At 35.2% G+C, this 14,760-nt stretch overlaps 1 protein-coding gene and 1 long non-coding RNA gene across 11 annotated transcripts in view; one reads left to right on the top strand and one right to left on the bottom strand.

The window, feature by feature from the left end:
• LOC140631900 (uncharacterized) overlaps window positions 1-14,702 on the bottom strand; it is a 47,552-nt gene extending 32,850 nt beyond the window's left edge. Inside the window, exon 1 of the long non-coding RNA XR_012029442.1 lies at window positions 14,544-14,702. This is a non-coding gene — a long non-coding RNA (uncharacterized lncRNA). The remainder of the gene's footprint in view (window positions 1-14,543) is intronic.
• The window catches only part of RTKN2 (rhotekin 2), a 79,963-nt gene that overhangs the window by 46,907 nt on the left and 18,296 nt on the right, over window positions 1-14,760 (top strand). For all 10 annotated transcript variants that reach the window (XR_012029437.1, XR_012029436.1, XR_012029435.1 and 7 more), the window contains exons 8-9: window positions 3,687-3,793; window positions 4,696-4,827. Coding sequence is in view for 7 of the 10 variants with exons in the window: in XM_072823220.1 (XP_072679321.1) it covers window positions 3,687-3,793; window positions 4,696-4,827 (239 nt within the window). In the remaining 3 variants the exon portion in view is untranslated. The remainder of the gene's footprint in view (window positions 1-3,686; window positions 3,794-4,695; window positions 4,828-14,760) is intronic.

Below are 14,760 nucleotides of genomic sequence, written 5' to 3'. Positions count from 1 at the left end.
TACATTATTGATTGGATAAAATTCATGAACTTGTCTGAAAAACTAATCATCATTTATGATTCTATTTTTTTTAGAAAGTGTATCCTAACTTAAAAATAACTAGCTTACAGATATTTAGAACATAAGCCATTCATAAATCTGGGATTGCTGTATAAAGAAATTTGCTTTCAAACTTTAAATTTGTAAATCATAAAGTTGATTTCAGATGTATTACTCAGATGCCTGCTTTTATAGAATTTTTATTTCATTTCCTGCCTATTTTAGGAAAGGAGATTCTCATATATTTATTTATGCATGTGTTTTAGAATCATCGCCTGTATTGTATTTATGCATTTATTTCTCCCAGGTCAAACTCGTTATTTCTGAAAGATAGCAGCTTTTCCAAGATACTAATAAAAAAGATTTGAATAGTTCCAGACAATTTGTTTTGCTCTATTCTATAGTAGAATGATGAGCAAGCAGGTTGTTAAAAACTTTATTGTGTTACTTTGTATACTTCATTTTGCCTGGTCTTTTTCATATAACTGATGTACCAAACCTTGGCATGGCATCTATATATTATATAATTGTATTTTTACCTAAAAATGTTTTATTTTCCAGAGTTATTAAGACTTTTTGTTCAATAATAGTAACAGCCAGTGGTTAGCCATTTTATAGGCACTACCAACAGGGATGCAGTAAAAACTTTGAAAATCATTTTTGTTTGGTTTAGTGTGGGCAAAGGGCTGTATGTTGTTTTTATTTATACTCTAATACATGAAATCATGCAATACTTTCCTTCCATGCAGATGTGAAGGCTCTATTTTTTTATTTTTATTTTTTTTAGTTATTTATGATAGTCACACAGAGAGAGAGAGAGGAAGAGACACAGGTAGAGGGAGAAGCAGGCTCCATGCACCGGGAGCCCGACGTGGGATTCGATCCCGGGTCTCCAGGATTGCGCCCTGGGCCAAAGGCAGGCGCCAAACCGCTGCGCCACCCAGGGATCCCTGAAGGCTCTATTCTTACCTACCCACTACATTAAAGAAATATCTTAATGTTTTTTGAAAGAACTTTTTTTAAACAATTGAGAACTTACAGAAAAGTTATAAGTTAAATGTCAAGATCTTTTTCCCCCAGAATACATGAGAACAAGTTGTTTACATGTTTCTCCATTACCTCCAAATATATTAATATGTATTTCCTACTAACAGAACATTGGCTACATCACTACTGCTATCCAAGTCAGGAATTAATACATTACTACTATTTAATCATCAGACTATTAAAATAATACTGTTCATTGTCCCAATAATGTCTTTCATGACAAAAGGATCCAGTGTAGAATCATGCATTGCATTTAATTATCACACTTTCAGTTTCTTTCAAATGGGACTGGTTTTTCTGTCCTTTTTTGGCATTTATAACCTTGACATTTTTATTTTATTTACTTATTTATTAAGATTTATTTATTCGTTCATGAGAGACACACAGAGAGAGGCAGAGCATAGGCAGAGGGAGAAACAGTCTCCCCTTGGGAAGCCTAACACAGGACTCGATCCCACGACCCCGGGATCATGGCCTGAGTCAAAGGCAGATGCTCCACCACTGAGCCACCCAAGTGTGCCAGCCTTGACATTTTTAAACATCATGGTCAATTATTTTGCAGAAGATCCCTCAATTTGGGTTTGTCTGATGTTTTCTTGGGATAAGATTAAAGATGTGCATCTTTGGCAGAGAGTTCTTGCATTCTATCAAGTGGCATATAATTTTGATTCATCCCATTACTAGTGATTTTCACTTTGATCATTTGATTACTGTGGTGTCTGCCTACTGTCTCTACTATAAACTTGCTCCTTTGTTTCCCCTTTGTAAGTAATACATATTTTGTGTGGAGAAGGGTAGTGTCTTGAAACTATGTAAGTTGATTTCTTATTGGTCTTTCAACTTATTCATTGATTTATTTATATCAATATGGACTCATGTTTTCCTAATTTATTCAATGCTTCAAAATCTGTTAATATCATTGCTTATTTTAAGGTTCATGTTCCCAGTTTGGCCTATGTGAAAACATTCAAGATGGGTTCTGTTGTCTTTTTGACAATGTTCTCATCATTCAATCAAGTAGTTCCTTGCTTTATGTCATAACAAGATATTTCAGACTTATCAGGTACTTTGCTTGCCCCAGCCTTGGAGCCAGTCATTTCTCCAAGGAATGCTGGTTATTTTTAATGGTAATAATATTTAGAAGATATGATCTGGGCTCTAGGTACACTCACTGCTGTTAGTGGGATATAATCAGGGTGTTGTTTTCCCTGAGCCCTCTCAGTGGACACAGCTGCACATAGGCACATGTGTTGTCTTGTATTTTTTAATCTCTATAGGCTGGAAACCATGAGTCCACACCGGTGCACCCAGTTCCAATCCCAACAGTGCAGATTTCATTCTACACATTTGTAACTCCTTTTACCTGACAGAGAGAAAGCTGTCTTCTATTACTTTTAACACATATTCTTTGATCTGTCTTCCTAAAAGCAACCATTCTTCTATCTCCCCATATGGATGCTCTCTTCTCTCTGATGGATCTCTGACTCCTATTTCTAGGCTGTCTCTTGCCCCATGTGGATGCTCCTTACCTTGCTGAAGCTCACACAGCCCACATAGGCCTGCTCTCCTCAGGCTTTAAGTTCCTATGCCTGGCTGCCCTTTCCCTTACCCCATGTGGACACTCTCCTCAGCCTGCTGTGCCCTGACACCCCATGCCTAGTGCCTGTTCTCAGATGCCTTTTTAACTGGGCTCTGATACACTGTTCTGGGACACTGAATATATGGGTTATGTTTCACTGCTCTTGGACTCTGACTTCCATGGCAGAGTCACCTGCCAAATGTGTATACTGTCCTTACTCTTTGGGTTCTGATAACTTACATTAGGTAGCCACACCATGTAGACACTCTCCTCACTCTGCTTGGACCTCGACTCCCTGCACCATGATACCCTCTGAGGAGAAATTCCCCCGGGGCTCAGCTCCATGTCTTCCATCTTCCTCAGCCCATTCAGGCTCTGACACCTGGTGCCTGGCAGCTGTCCTCCTCGCCCTCCTCATCCTACTGGCTGTGGCACCTTGCTCTGGCACACCACAGCTCCTCCCATAAGCCCTGCAACAGAAGCCCATGTTGGTGGGCTCTACCCAGTGTTCAGTAATGGAAGGGGAAGAAGAGCCAAAAGGCTTAGGAAAATACTTTCCTAAGTATTTTCATGAAAATACTTTCATAAACTTGCATTTTGAAATATTTCAGAGAATCACTTTGCTAGCTATAATATTGAGAATCAGAGCAAAAAGTAGAATTTGACATTCAAGAACCATTTGTATATATTTTTTAAATTAGATGAGTTTACTTATATGCCCTGAACTACCTCCATTGATTAAATAATTTAAGATCAAATAAGAGATCAAGAGACTAGAAGTTCCGTGTCTATTCTAGGTGAGAGCATTTCATAAACTATCAGTTTAATGTCATCTTATCCTGGTCTACTTTCTCATATTTGATGTCATTAACTATGGTGCTGGTATTTGAGTAGGATAAACCTTTACATATATTGTTACATAAAGCAAAAAAAAAATGCAAAAGAAAAAAACATAAAAATGTATAATGACCTTAAATAAACATGTTTGTAACTTGATTTTTTTTCTATCTTGTTTAAATAGAAGAGTCTTCATTTTGGCTTCCCTTATATGGCAACATGTGCTGCCGACTAGTCGCCCAGCCAGCTTGTATGGCTGAGGATGCATTTGCAGGATTTCTTAATCAGCAGGTTGGAGGACTTTAAATATCCTACAATTATAGCTGCAATCTAGATCTTGATATACTGGCATTGTTTAGCTTTCTGATAATAAGAAGTATTTTTAAAAATCTTCTTTTAAATGACAGTTTTCTCCATGTTAAACATAGAATGGGGGTGAGAAGGCCAAAAGGGGAGGGGTCTTGATGGCTAAAGAGCTACCTCTCCAGGTGCCTCTGCTGCATAATAGCAGTGACAGGATAATGAGCTGCAGAGGACTCCTGTGGAAGCAGATGAGGACTGTTCCCCTCCTTTCATAGAAGGGCCTTTCTGGCAGACGGCTTTTGGCACAGTCTGAGCCTTTGGGCTTCCAAAGCTGCCTCTGTGCCACCTACTCCTGATTTATTTATAACCATAGTTATTTATATTCAGTAAATAATTAATTATGGGCTTCAATGAATCAATAACTTTTTTAAAAAGATTCCATTAAGAGGAAGGAAAATTTGCATTCTTACAAGGTAGTCAACATTTTCCAGTGTTCTGAGAACAGTAAAGGAAAATTATATTTTGAGTATTGAGTTATTTTTATATTTTTTTTTGAGTCATTAGATGGATTGCTGTGGAATTTTAAGCACTAATTTTGAATAGACTAGCTTTTCTAAAACTGCATTGATTTATGATTTTATGTGTGTAAAAGTTATGTGGTAATCGTTACCTCCATTTTGCTTAATGCTTTTGAGAATTCCAAACCTTTCTTCTGTGATATAACTTACTCTGATTTTGAACTATTGACTTATTGCACATTAAATTAATGGGTAACTCTATCATGTTTAAAATTTTTTTAAACTAATATAACTTTGATAATTGAAGTGTTTTGTTGAATTTAAAGATGATAAATAATGATTAAGGTTGATGGTTTCTTGAATGTTTTTCAGCAAATGGCAGAAAGCCTGATTAGTTGGAGAAGGTTGTATTGTGTTTTAAGAGGGGGTAAGCTCTATTGTTTTTACACTCCGGAAGAAATTGAAGCTAAAGTGGAACCAGCTTTGGTAGTGGCCATTAACAAGGTAAACAAAATGCTATTCTGAAGTACAGATACAACATTTTATAAAGTTTGTTCTTTTCTATACATTTCACATTGTTACCATCTTACGGACAGAAGGGAAAGACTGCGGAAAATAGGTTAGCTCGGAAAATAGGTTAGCTCAGGGGCGCTTGGGTGACTCAGTCCATTAAGCATCTGCCTTCAACTCAGGTCATGATCCCAGTGTCCTGGGACTGGGGCCCACAATGGGCTCCCTGCTCAGCTCAGTGGAGTCTGCTTCTCCCTCTCCTCCCTGCTTTGCTCTCTCTCTTGCTATCTCTTTCTCTCTCTCAAATAAATAAAATCATAAATAAAAATTAAAAGTTTAAAAAAATAAGTTCATAATGATAAATTAATCTTCTTTTTTCTTCCATTACAGAATTTATCTGGTAAAGGAAATATGGTATATTTCCATAGTAATTGGAAATTTATACCAGTAAATAGGTTTGAAAGCAGAGAATGTAACTCCACATTTAACATATTTAAATTTTTCGTGAATGTATTTAACTAAGATATTATATAAACATAAATTGCTAGCTCATGTTACAGTGATGCTTTTTGTAGTTAATATTCAAATGAACCCATAAAAAGACAATCCCGAGAATACTCCCTGATTTCTTATGGGACTGTTGGACAGTTGTCCAATCTTGGGTCAGAATAGGAAAGCCTGATCAGCCTCCACCAAGCACACATACACACACATGCACTTGCACATACACATACACCCCACACACATGCATACACACTCATGCACTTATCATCTTAAATTTATCTTTGTATGTTGTCCAAGCCTAGTGTTTATTAGAGGATTCCCCCTTTTTTTTGGCATTCCTACTCTAGAGTACTCTCATGGCATTTCTAGAGCATTTCTATCATATTTCCTGTCCATAGAATGTACTTGTTTCTAGTTGTTTTACTTTGCTTGCTTTTGGAGTGGTTGAAATGAAGTCTGTGGTAAAGTATGAGCCATCACATCTGTTAACTGTACATGTTCTACTTAACTTTAAGTTATCTTTTGAAAAAAAGTTGTATGTCCTGGAAAACAGGTGGATGCTGGTTTGCTTATCTATAAGGATTTAAGTTAATTTCTCTGATCTTTTCCAATAACATTTGGTCTGTTTCTATCCTGCTTTTAGAAATTATACTGCTTTTTCTTAAAGGAAATCCTTCAATGAGACCTTCTAAATTAAGTCCACTTAATTTATCCATTTTGTGTGTTAGAAAAATTAGTGTTGCTCTTAAACAATAAACCTCAATATTATATAACATGGTGAATTTATTTGGGTTTAGATAATTAGATTTATGAAAGTATGTTGTTTATTATTGGAAAATTGATATATTTTTTCATTACGTGCAATGCTTTGTTTATGCAGTGTCCACTTTTCCCCATCCTAGCCTTTTGAAAGTTTAGATGGGCAGAAAAATGGAAAGAATAGAATAATGAATACCTGTATACTCTTCACCTGGATTCTTTAGCTCTTGTTAATATTTTCTTATATTTCCTTTCTCTTTGCATAGTTTGAGAATTTTTTCAGAACCATTTGAAAGTAAGTGACAAACAGCATAACATTTCTTCCCTAAAATATTTCATCATGTTTCTCCTAAAAAATAGGACATTTTCTTCTTAACCATAATATTATCACATTCAAGAAATCTATTGTTGATAAAATAATATCTAATATAGAGAGCAAATCATCCCAATTGTCCCTAAAATGTTCTCCCTGATTTTTATATTTTGTTTGATCCAAGATCCCCATCAGGGATCACAAATTGCAACTAGTCACCATGTCCTTTGATTGTTTTCTTTTTACCTAAATTGGACCCATCACTCACTACTTTTTCTTTTTTTATCTTTTATTATATTGACATTTTGGAAAAATCCATGCCAGTCCCCACTTCTGTTTTTGACTAATTGTTTCAGTAGATTCAGGTAAATGTTTTTGACAAGAGTTCTGCATAGAGGATTTTGTGTAACCTAATTTTACTAGGTACCTAGGTAGTAAAAATGGAAATCTACCAATTTTTCTCTTATGTGTTGTACAATGGAATATGAATAGTCATAAAAGAAATTAAAATATAATCTAGACAAATGTTATTTTAAAATTTACTTGTTTTATTTGAAAACAGTTTTCAAGGTATTCATTTTTACCGTATCAAGTCCTTTATGGCAGACAGAGCGAGTAAGTCAGCCCTGTTTTATAGGTATGTTATTTCTGTTTTATAAGTGAAGAAACAGACTCACAGATCAGATAGAACTTGTCTAGCTAGTAAGTAAAATTATATGGCTCTCTGTTTTTCTATTTCCTCACAGACATACTGCTAGACTAGATTTGGAAGACAAAATTAGACTTTTTCCTATCTCCATACCCACTCTGAATAAGTTTTCAAAGAAGTAGCTCTGAAATAGGGTTCTGAGCCTGAAGCCACACTTTCTACCTCCAAGCAGTGGCTTAGACATGTGTTGCATCTTTACCATTTAATGTTAAGAGGGCAGTTATAGTGGAACCCCTCTGTTACTGTAACCAGGGTATCTGTATTTCTTGTCTGGTGACAAGGGTGTAATTCCAGAAAAGTGGTTAGTGTTTACATGGCCCTGCTGAATTGACTTTTTTTCCAATTGACTCACTTTTCCTTGTGGTGATAAAAGCTGGTGGCTTGGTGACTGATGCGATTCTGTAGTCAATCAGCTCCATTATTACAGTGACTGAAATCACCATACTTAGAAATCCCACTGGTGGTTTCACAGTTGACCATTACAGATTCACAGGAAAATGATGAATCTAGTGATACGTAGAGACTCGACCTTCGACTTGGGGATAGTGTGGGCTCTGTTTGATCCTGAGGACTGATGACATAAACTGTCAGTGTGCCTGACTTTTGTCTCAAGTACAAAAGAGAATTTTAAGATTAAGCCAGAAGTAAGGGTTAGGTTGAGAAGATTAATGTAATTTAGGTGCCAATCTCAATGACTGAGCTGATAACAAAGTGTTGTGATGTCACTGTCTTCATTTTCTGCAGTGCTAATCCCTGCCGCCTCTCTGTAGCAGCTTTCCTATTGGCAGTTCCTACTTCTCCCTTGGGTTTCCCTTGAACCTTTCATTCACATGAAAACTTCCCTTTAGCAGTAAACAGCCTGGTTTCTTTATTTAAATAGGACTACAGTCAGTCAAGAAGTCTATTTGTTATTTCTGAAAGCCTGGCTCCTGTGTCCTAATATCTTCTATTAAAGTAACTTTTACCTATTTTCTCTCAACTCAGACAATGATTCATATTTATGGAGAAGTGACATTTGCACACCACCTGCATTTAGCAGTTAACTGTTGCTGTCCAGTTGGCTTTATCTCTATTCTTCGTGGGGGGAGTTAAAGCTCTTTGTATTTAGTTTTTAATTTGCTTTGTGATGGTATAACTTACATAAAATACAGTTCACCAACTGTAAGTGTTCAATTTGATAATTTTGACAAATAAGATTGTGTAATCATTACTACAGTCATTATTGGATTATAGGGTTTTTTAAGCTTTTCTGTAAGAACAAATTTCAATTATACAGCAGTGTTATCAACTGTAGTCATCTCCAGACCTTATTTATCCTATAGTTGTGAGTCTGTAAAGTCTCTTATCTATATATTTTGCTGACCTGTTTGAACATATGTCTCTAACATTGGCACTTTATCCCCGAATACTTCAACATGCAACTCTTAAAAAATAGGAGCATCTAAAACAAAAGTGTGTGTGTGTTTATGAGTAAATGAAATTATAATACCATTATCATGTCTAACCAAATGAACAAAATTATTCTCTCATATCATTTAATAGTCCAGTCCATATTTTCATTTCCCCCATTTTCCCTAAAATGTCCTTTTAGCTTTTGCTTTCAATCTAGGAATGTTCAAGGATTATGCATTCTTCTAAACTTTAAATTAGGTCTAGAGGCTTGATTGGATTCATTCTAAACATTATTTATAAGAATGTTTCATGCATAATGACAGATACCTTTATAGGGCATTCTGTTTAGAAGCACATGATGTCAGGTTGTCTCATTATTGGCAATGTCATGTTTAATGACTTGGTTAAGATGGTGACCACTAGCTCCCTCCAACATAAAAGTAAGTTTTCTTCTTTACTGTTAGCAAGTAGTCAATGAGGTGATAGTTTGACACTGTGTGAATATCCTTGTTGTCCAGTAGTCTTTCACATAATGGTTTTAGTGACCTGATTGCCCTTGTCTGAATTGGTTATTACACTGGAGATTGCATATGTGGTTCTCATAATGTCCTTCATTTTACTTGTATTAGCTGGCATTCCTTTGTAAAGAAGGACTTTTTCTCATCAAGTAGGAATGAATGAATCCCAGTCCCTCCTGAAAAGATAGGATGAAACATTAGTGTTTTAATTACCAGTTTTCAGAGTGAAAAGTTGGTATTACTTACTGGTCTTGTATTGATATTGGCAGTATGTATTGGAGCAGTATTACTCCCTCCAGAGGAAGTAAATGAGTGTTGTGTCTGTTGTGTTCCCCTGGTATTAATGATAAACTCATAGATTTTTATTTATTCAGTGTTTTAAATTACTTGATTTTTAAATATAAGTTAGGTGCTTTAATTATTTGGCTTATTATGGAAATTTCCAAGGGATACATGCTATTAGTATATTCTTAAGTAAACAAGATCTTTGATAAATGCCAGCTCGGTATTTTCTGATATGTAGGGCAGATAAGCACCAAATAAAAATTTTAAAAATAGAGCTTTTGTTTCGGTTTTTAGTATACTTTCAATGCTAGGTCTCTAAGATATTTTAATGCATAATAAAGTTACATATTAAATACAAATCAGAGTTCTTTTCTTTTTGTTGTCTTCTCTCATGATTTAGAAGATAATTTTGTTTAATGCCACTTTAAAAATTATGTAGAAACATAAATTTTGCATTTGCTGAGGTATATAAATAATAGGTCTGTTATTTTGATCACAGGATCTATTCTCTAACTATAATTTTTGTTCTCCTAGATAGCATTTCCTTTAAAGCTAAGTCAGTTTATTAATTTTCATAGGGAGCCATCTGTGGAAATAGTCATATTAAGGAAAGAAAAGGCTAAGCTATTCCCCTCCTCTTTTCAATCCAAATTTGAAAGGATGGTTTACTTCAAAGTGATTGCTTCAACTTCAAAAAACTTCCCTATTAATGTTGCTGAGCAAGACATTCCCAATCAGAGGTACTTAACAGCGCCACTGAATCCTCTATACATTGTAAAAAACATTTTATTAGCAAAGGTTTTATCCATTGCCAGTGGGGTGGGGAGTGGAATGGAAAAGTGGTGTGAGTCTTTGCGATCAAAAGTCTTTTCTTGATTTAAATACTATACATCACTTCAATTTAATGAATAATAAAATTTGTATTAAATCAATATCACTACTTGGTGTGATAGAACTTTGTTAAATTGTCTTGAAATTGCTTTGAACCATTATGTTTGTTGTGAACGCTAGCAAGCAAGATTATTATGAAGCACATGAGATTTTCTTTTTCTGATTAGTCCTTTAATGTCTCAATCCTGTCAATGATTTAGATTGTCCTTTATTAAATGTAGCAAAAATAATTATTTAAACAAGCCTCTTCCTTTAGGAGTTTACATCTGATTTAATTGACATAAATTGAAAATAATTATATCACACTAATTCTTCATAATGCTTGGTTTAATTTATGGTTATGGTTTATGTATTCAAACAGTCCTTGCCATATGATTGTGAAAGTATACTTTGTCATTAGAGTGTATATAAGGTCTAAGACTTGTTTTTAGCCAACAACATTTTGTTTTCATTCCTAATTAATAAGATTTTAGACCAAACACCTTTCAAAGAACTCCTTTATTCTTATGATACGTTTGTGAGGAAGCTGTGAGTGAAATATTATCTCTGTGTTAAAGGTAGGAAAGCAGGCACTTAGTTTTTTGTACTCGTATTTTATTTTCACTTTTAGAGGGGAAAAGTTTAAAGATAATCTATAAAGGGAAGGGTAGAAATAAACTTATCTCTGCCCTCAAACATTGCCCCCACCATAGAATTATTTTGAAGCAAATCCTGTAGACTATATGATTTTATTTGTAAATATTAACAATTATCATACTTTAGAAAAATTTATAGTCGTATGTATAGTCAATATATCATCCAAAATTCAGTGTTCAATTTCCCAGTCTTGTAATTTTTAAAACAGGTTTTGAATCAGGATTTTGAAATAATTGCAGTTAATTGATTTGGTCTCTTAAATCTCTAAATCTGTTGGAGTACTCTAGCACTCTCGTGTGCTTGCTCTCTCTCTCTCTCTTGCTCTCTCGCTCACTCTCACACACAATTCATTGAAGAAATTGGATTATCTACCCTAAGAGTTTTCCATAGTCTGGATTTTGTTGCTTGCATCTTTGAATTGTCTTTTATTCTTCTATTTTTGGCACAGATTTAGGTTCGTTGGTTAGTTATTAACAACATGTCTTAGGAAATATTGTATACTTTTATTAGGAGGCACTTAAAGTTTTGTTTTTTTTTTTTCTTTTAGAGAGAGCAAGAGAGGGCATTAGTGGGGGGAGGGAGAGAATATGATGCAGACTCTGCCCTGAGTGTAGAGTCTGACATGGGGCTCTATCTCACGATCACAAGATCATGACCTGAGCCAAAACCAAAAATCCTATGCTTAACCAACTGAACCACCCAGACGCCCTCTATTGATTGGGAGGCAATTAATATGTCTGGGTCTTCTACTCATATTAACATCCATAGACGAGCATTGCTTAGATCCTTTATTTCATTGGATGTTGCAAACCAGTGATATTTCAATATTTTTTCTTCATTTATTAGCTGAGAAACTTCTACTTTATCAGCTATTTGGTTGAAGTACAATTCTTTTTTTTTTTTAAGATTTTATTTATTCATGAGAGAGAGAGAGAGAGAGGGTGGCAGAGGGAGAGGCAGGCTCCCCACAGAGCAAGGAACCTGAAATGGGGCTCAATTCCAGGACCCCCAGGATCACGACTTGAGCCAAAGGCAGATGCTCAACTGACTGAGCCACTCAGGTGCCCCTGAAGTACAATTCTTATAGGAAAGACAATCAAGACTAACTAGTTACCAAAATAATGAGGTGGTTCCCTTAGTATCCTTTGAAAGTGACAAATGAGTTCATTTTTAAATATCATTATGAGTTTATGGACATTCTTTAATGGATCAGTCCATTACCATTGATATTCTTACGTTCAGATGATCCCATCTTTGCCTACTGGAAGCCTCTTCAGTCCTTTTTTTTTTTTTTTTTTTTTCAAATTTATTTATGATAGTCACAGAGAGAGAGAGAGAGAGAGAGAGAGGCAGAGACAGAAGCAGGCTCCATGCATTGGGAGCCCGACGTGGGATTCGATCCCGGGTCTCCAGGATCGCGCCCTGGGCCAAAGGCAGGCGCCAAACTGCTGCGCCACCCAGGGATCCCCTCTTCAGTCCTTTTGATACAACCCTAGTGATCTTTCATTTCTGGGAGGAGAACATGTTCTGGGATTACCTGTACATTTCCTGGCCAAGGCTGAGAATTGGCCATCTCTGTAAAGAGCTCTGATCCCTTTTAGCAGGAAAGAATATTTAGAAAACATAATCTGGGTATATAGTAGACTTTTTAAAAGATCATATAGTCAAAAAGTAAGGCAGGAAATAGTTCATAAATCTAGTCCTGATTTACTAATCATCCATTATCACAGAAATGGAGAGGTTGAAGTACAGTTTTAATTCAAAATAATGAATGACAAAATAATGAAACAAATGAAACTTTTCTTTAATTTCAGAGTTAACTGTATTTTGTTACAAAATTTTCTCAGATTATATTTTTATTGACTTTACTTGGCCTTCTCAGTACCCCCCATCTCATGCAGTGGAAGTTTGCAGTTCAGTATGTGCTGACTCACAAAGTAGATCCAGCCAAGGATTAAAATTTCACAATGAATAGTCTCAAATCTGTCCACAAAGCAGTAGCAGTTGACTTTAAAACCTACCAAATCAATAAATGGTTTAGTCAGGAAACTCTGACTTTGGATAGAAAACTGATTTCAAACCATCGATGTCATCATCTATAAAGAATAGGACTAGGATCTTCTCTGGGATCAGAGTCTGTGAACCTATAACTGTCATTATCTTAGTTCTCTTATCTCGTTCATTTATTCTGCATATATGTTGCAAATACTTAGTATGTTAGGTGGTAGAAATAGAGCAAAAACACCCAAGCTTCTTGCTTTCGTACCCTGTGAAGAGCAGGTACTTCCCTCATCTATGTGTATTATGTGAGCACACAATGGTAACAGTCCTAAAGTGCACCTTGTGTTTTCTAATTCGCTCCTCCTTTGAGAAGTGCAGTCTTAAGTACTCTTACTGATACTTTGTCTACAACGAAAGACAACTTGTATAGACTTTCTGGCATTAACAGAAACATTATTTGTTTAATGACTTTTTCTTTGACATGCAGTTTTTTTGGTTGAAAAAATTCCCATTAGTTAAATTATTTGGGGTGATAAAATATAGAGAAGTTAATTCAAATGATCTACGTTGTGTTTCATTTGCACCTTTTAAAAGCTTCTCATGTTTTAAAAATTTAGTGGTATTTATGGTTCTCAGAGTTAATGGAGTGTATAATGTATAGTATTTTTATATTATTGCATTATATTCTCTTAGAAGGATATAAATGATCCGGTTCATCAGATTTTCTACATTAGCTATTTTCATTTGAAATGATATCTTGGTGTTATTAAAAATGTACATATTCATCTGTTAAAATCACACTTTCCTTATTTAAAAATTGAATCCATTTTAATCCTATATACAAAAGGTAGTCAGAAATTTGTATTAAGATAGATTTGGATGCAGGAAAGCAAAATTTCAACAAGAATCTTAATATTTCATTGTTTTTTTTAAATACTAACAGTAATAGAGGGTTCTTTTGCCCTCCTCCCCCACTGAGTCAGCCTTCAATAAATCTTATTGAGAGCATATTAAAGATTCTTCCTAGAGCTTAAGTCATTCTCTGCCAGTGATAATAAGCTTTCTATTTAAAGAGATGGATTATATGCATTTTCAGCCTCTAAGGATGCCATTTAGGGCACCATTTTGTTTTTATATTGTATAAATAATTACTTAAAAGAGTTAATTCACAAAGTTTATTGCCATGGCATAGGAATATAAAAAGACCCTGCTCTTTTAAATTACAATGTTGCCCATAAGTCCATTATAATCCTCTGAAGACACACACATACCTACATTTTAAAAATGATAGGATAGACTGTCTCTAAGATGATTACCAAATCCTTATGCTTTGTGATGCTCCAAACTTTTAAAGTTATGTTGCTACTTCATGCAGCATATATTTCTTCGCCCTGTGATTTTTGAATAAGAATTCCTTTTTTCAGCAAAGAACTTCTATAGTATATAGTAAGTAGTCCCTTCCTATCTGCAGGGGATGTGTTCCAAGGCCCCACTGGATGCTTTATACTGTGGATAGTACTGAACCCTGGTTATACTGTTTTTTCCTATACATACATACCTCTGATAAAGTTTAATTTCTAAATTAGGCACAGTAAAATATTAATAACAATAATAACTAATAAAATATAACAACATATTGTAATTAAGGTTATGTGAATATGGTCCTTCTATCTCTCACAATACCTTATTGTACTGTACTCACCCTTCTTGTGATGATGTGAGATGATAAAATACCTGTGTGACGAGAGGAAGTGAGGCGAATGATGTCAGCACTGTGATGGAGCCTTTGGCTACTTCTGACCTTCTGACCATATGTCAGGAGGATCATCTGCTTTTGGACGACAGTAGCCTGGGGGCAGCTGAAACTGCAGAAAGCAACAAATCGAGGATGAGGGGGAGCTAGCGTATATGGTGTTCAT

This window comes from Canis lupus, chromosome 4 (genome assembly GCF_048164855.1).
Source record: "Canis lupus baileyi chromosome 4, mCanLup2.hap1, whole genome shotgun sequence".
NCBI classification, from domain to species: Eukaryota; Metazoa; Chordata; class Mammalia; order Carnivora; family Canidae; genus Canis; species Canis lupus.
This window is presented reverse-complemented; position numbering and strand designations above follow the sequence as displayed.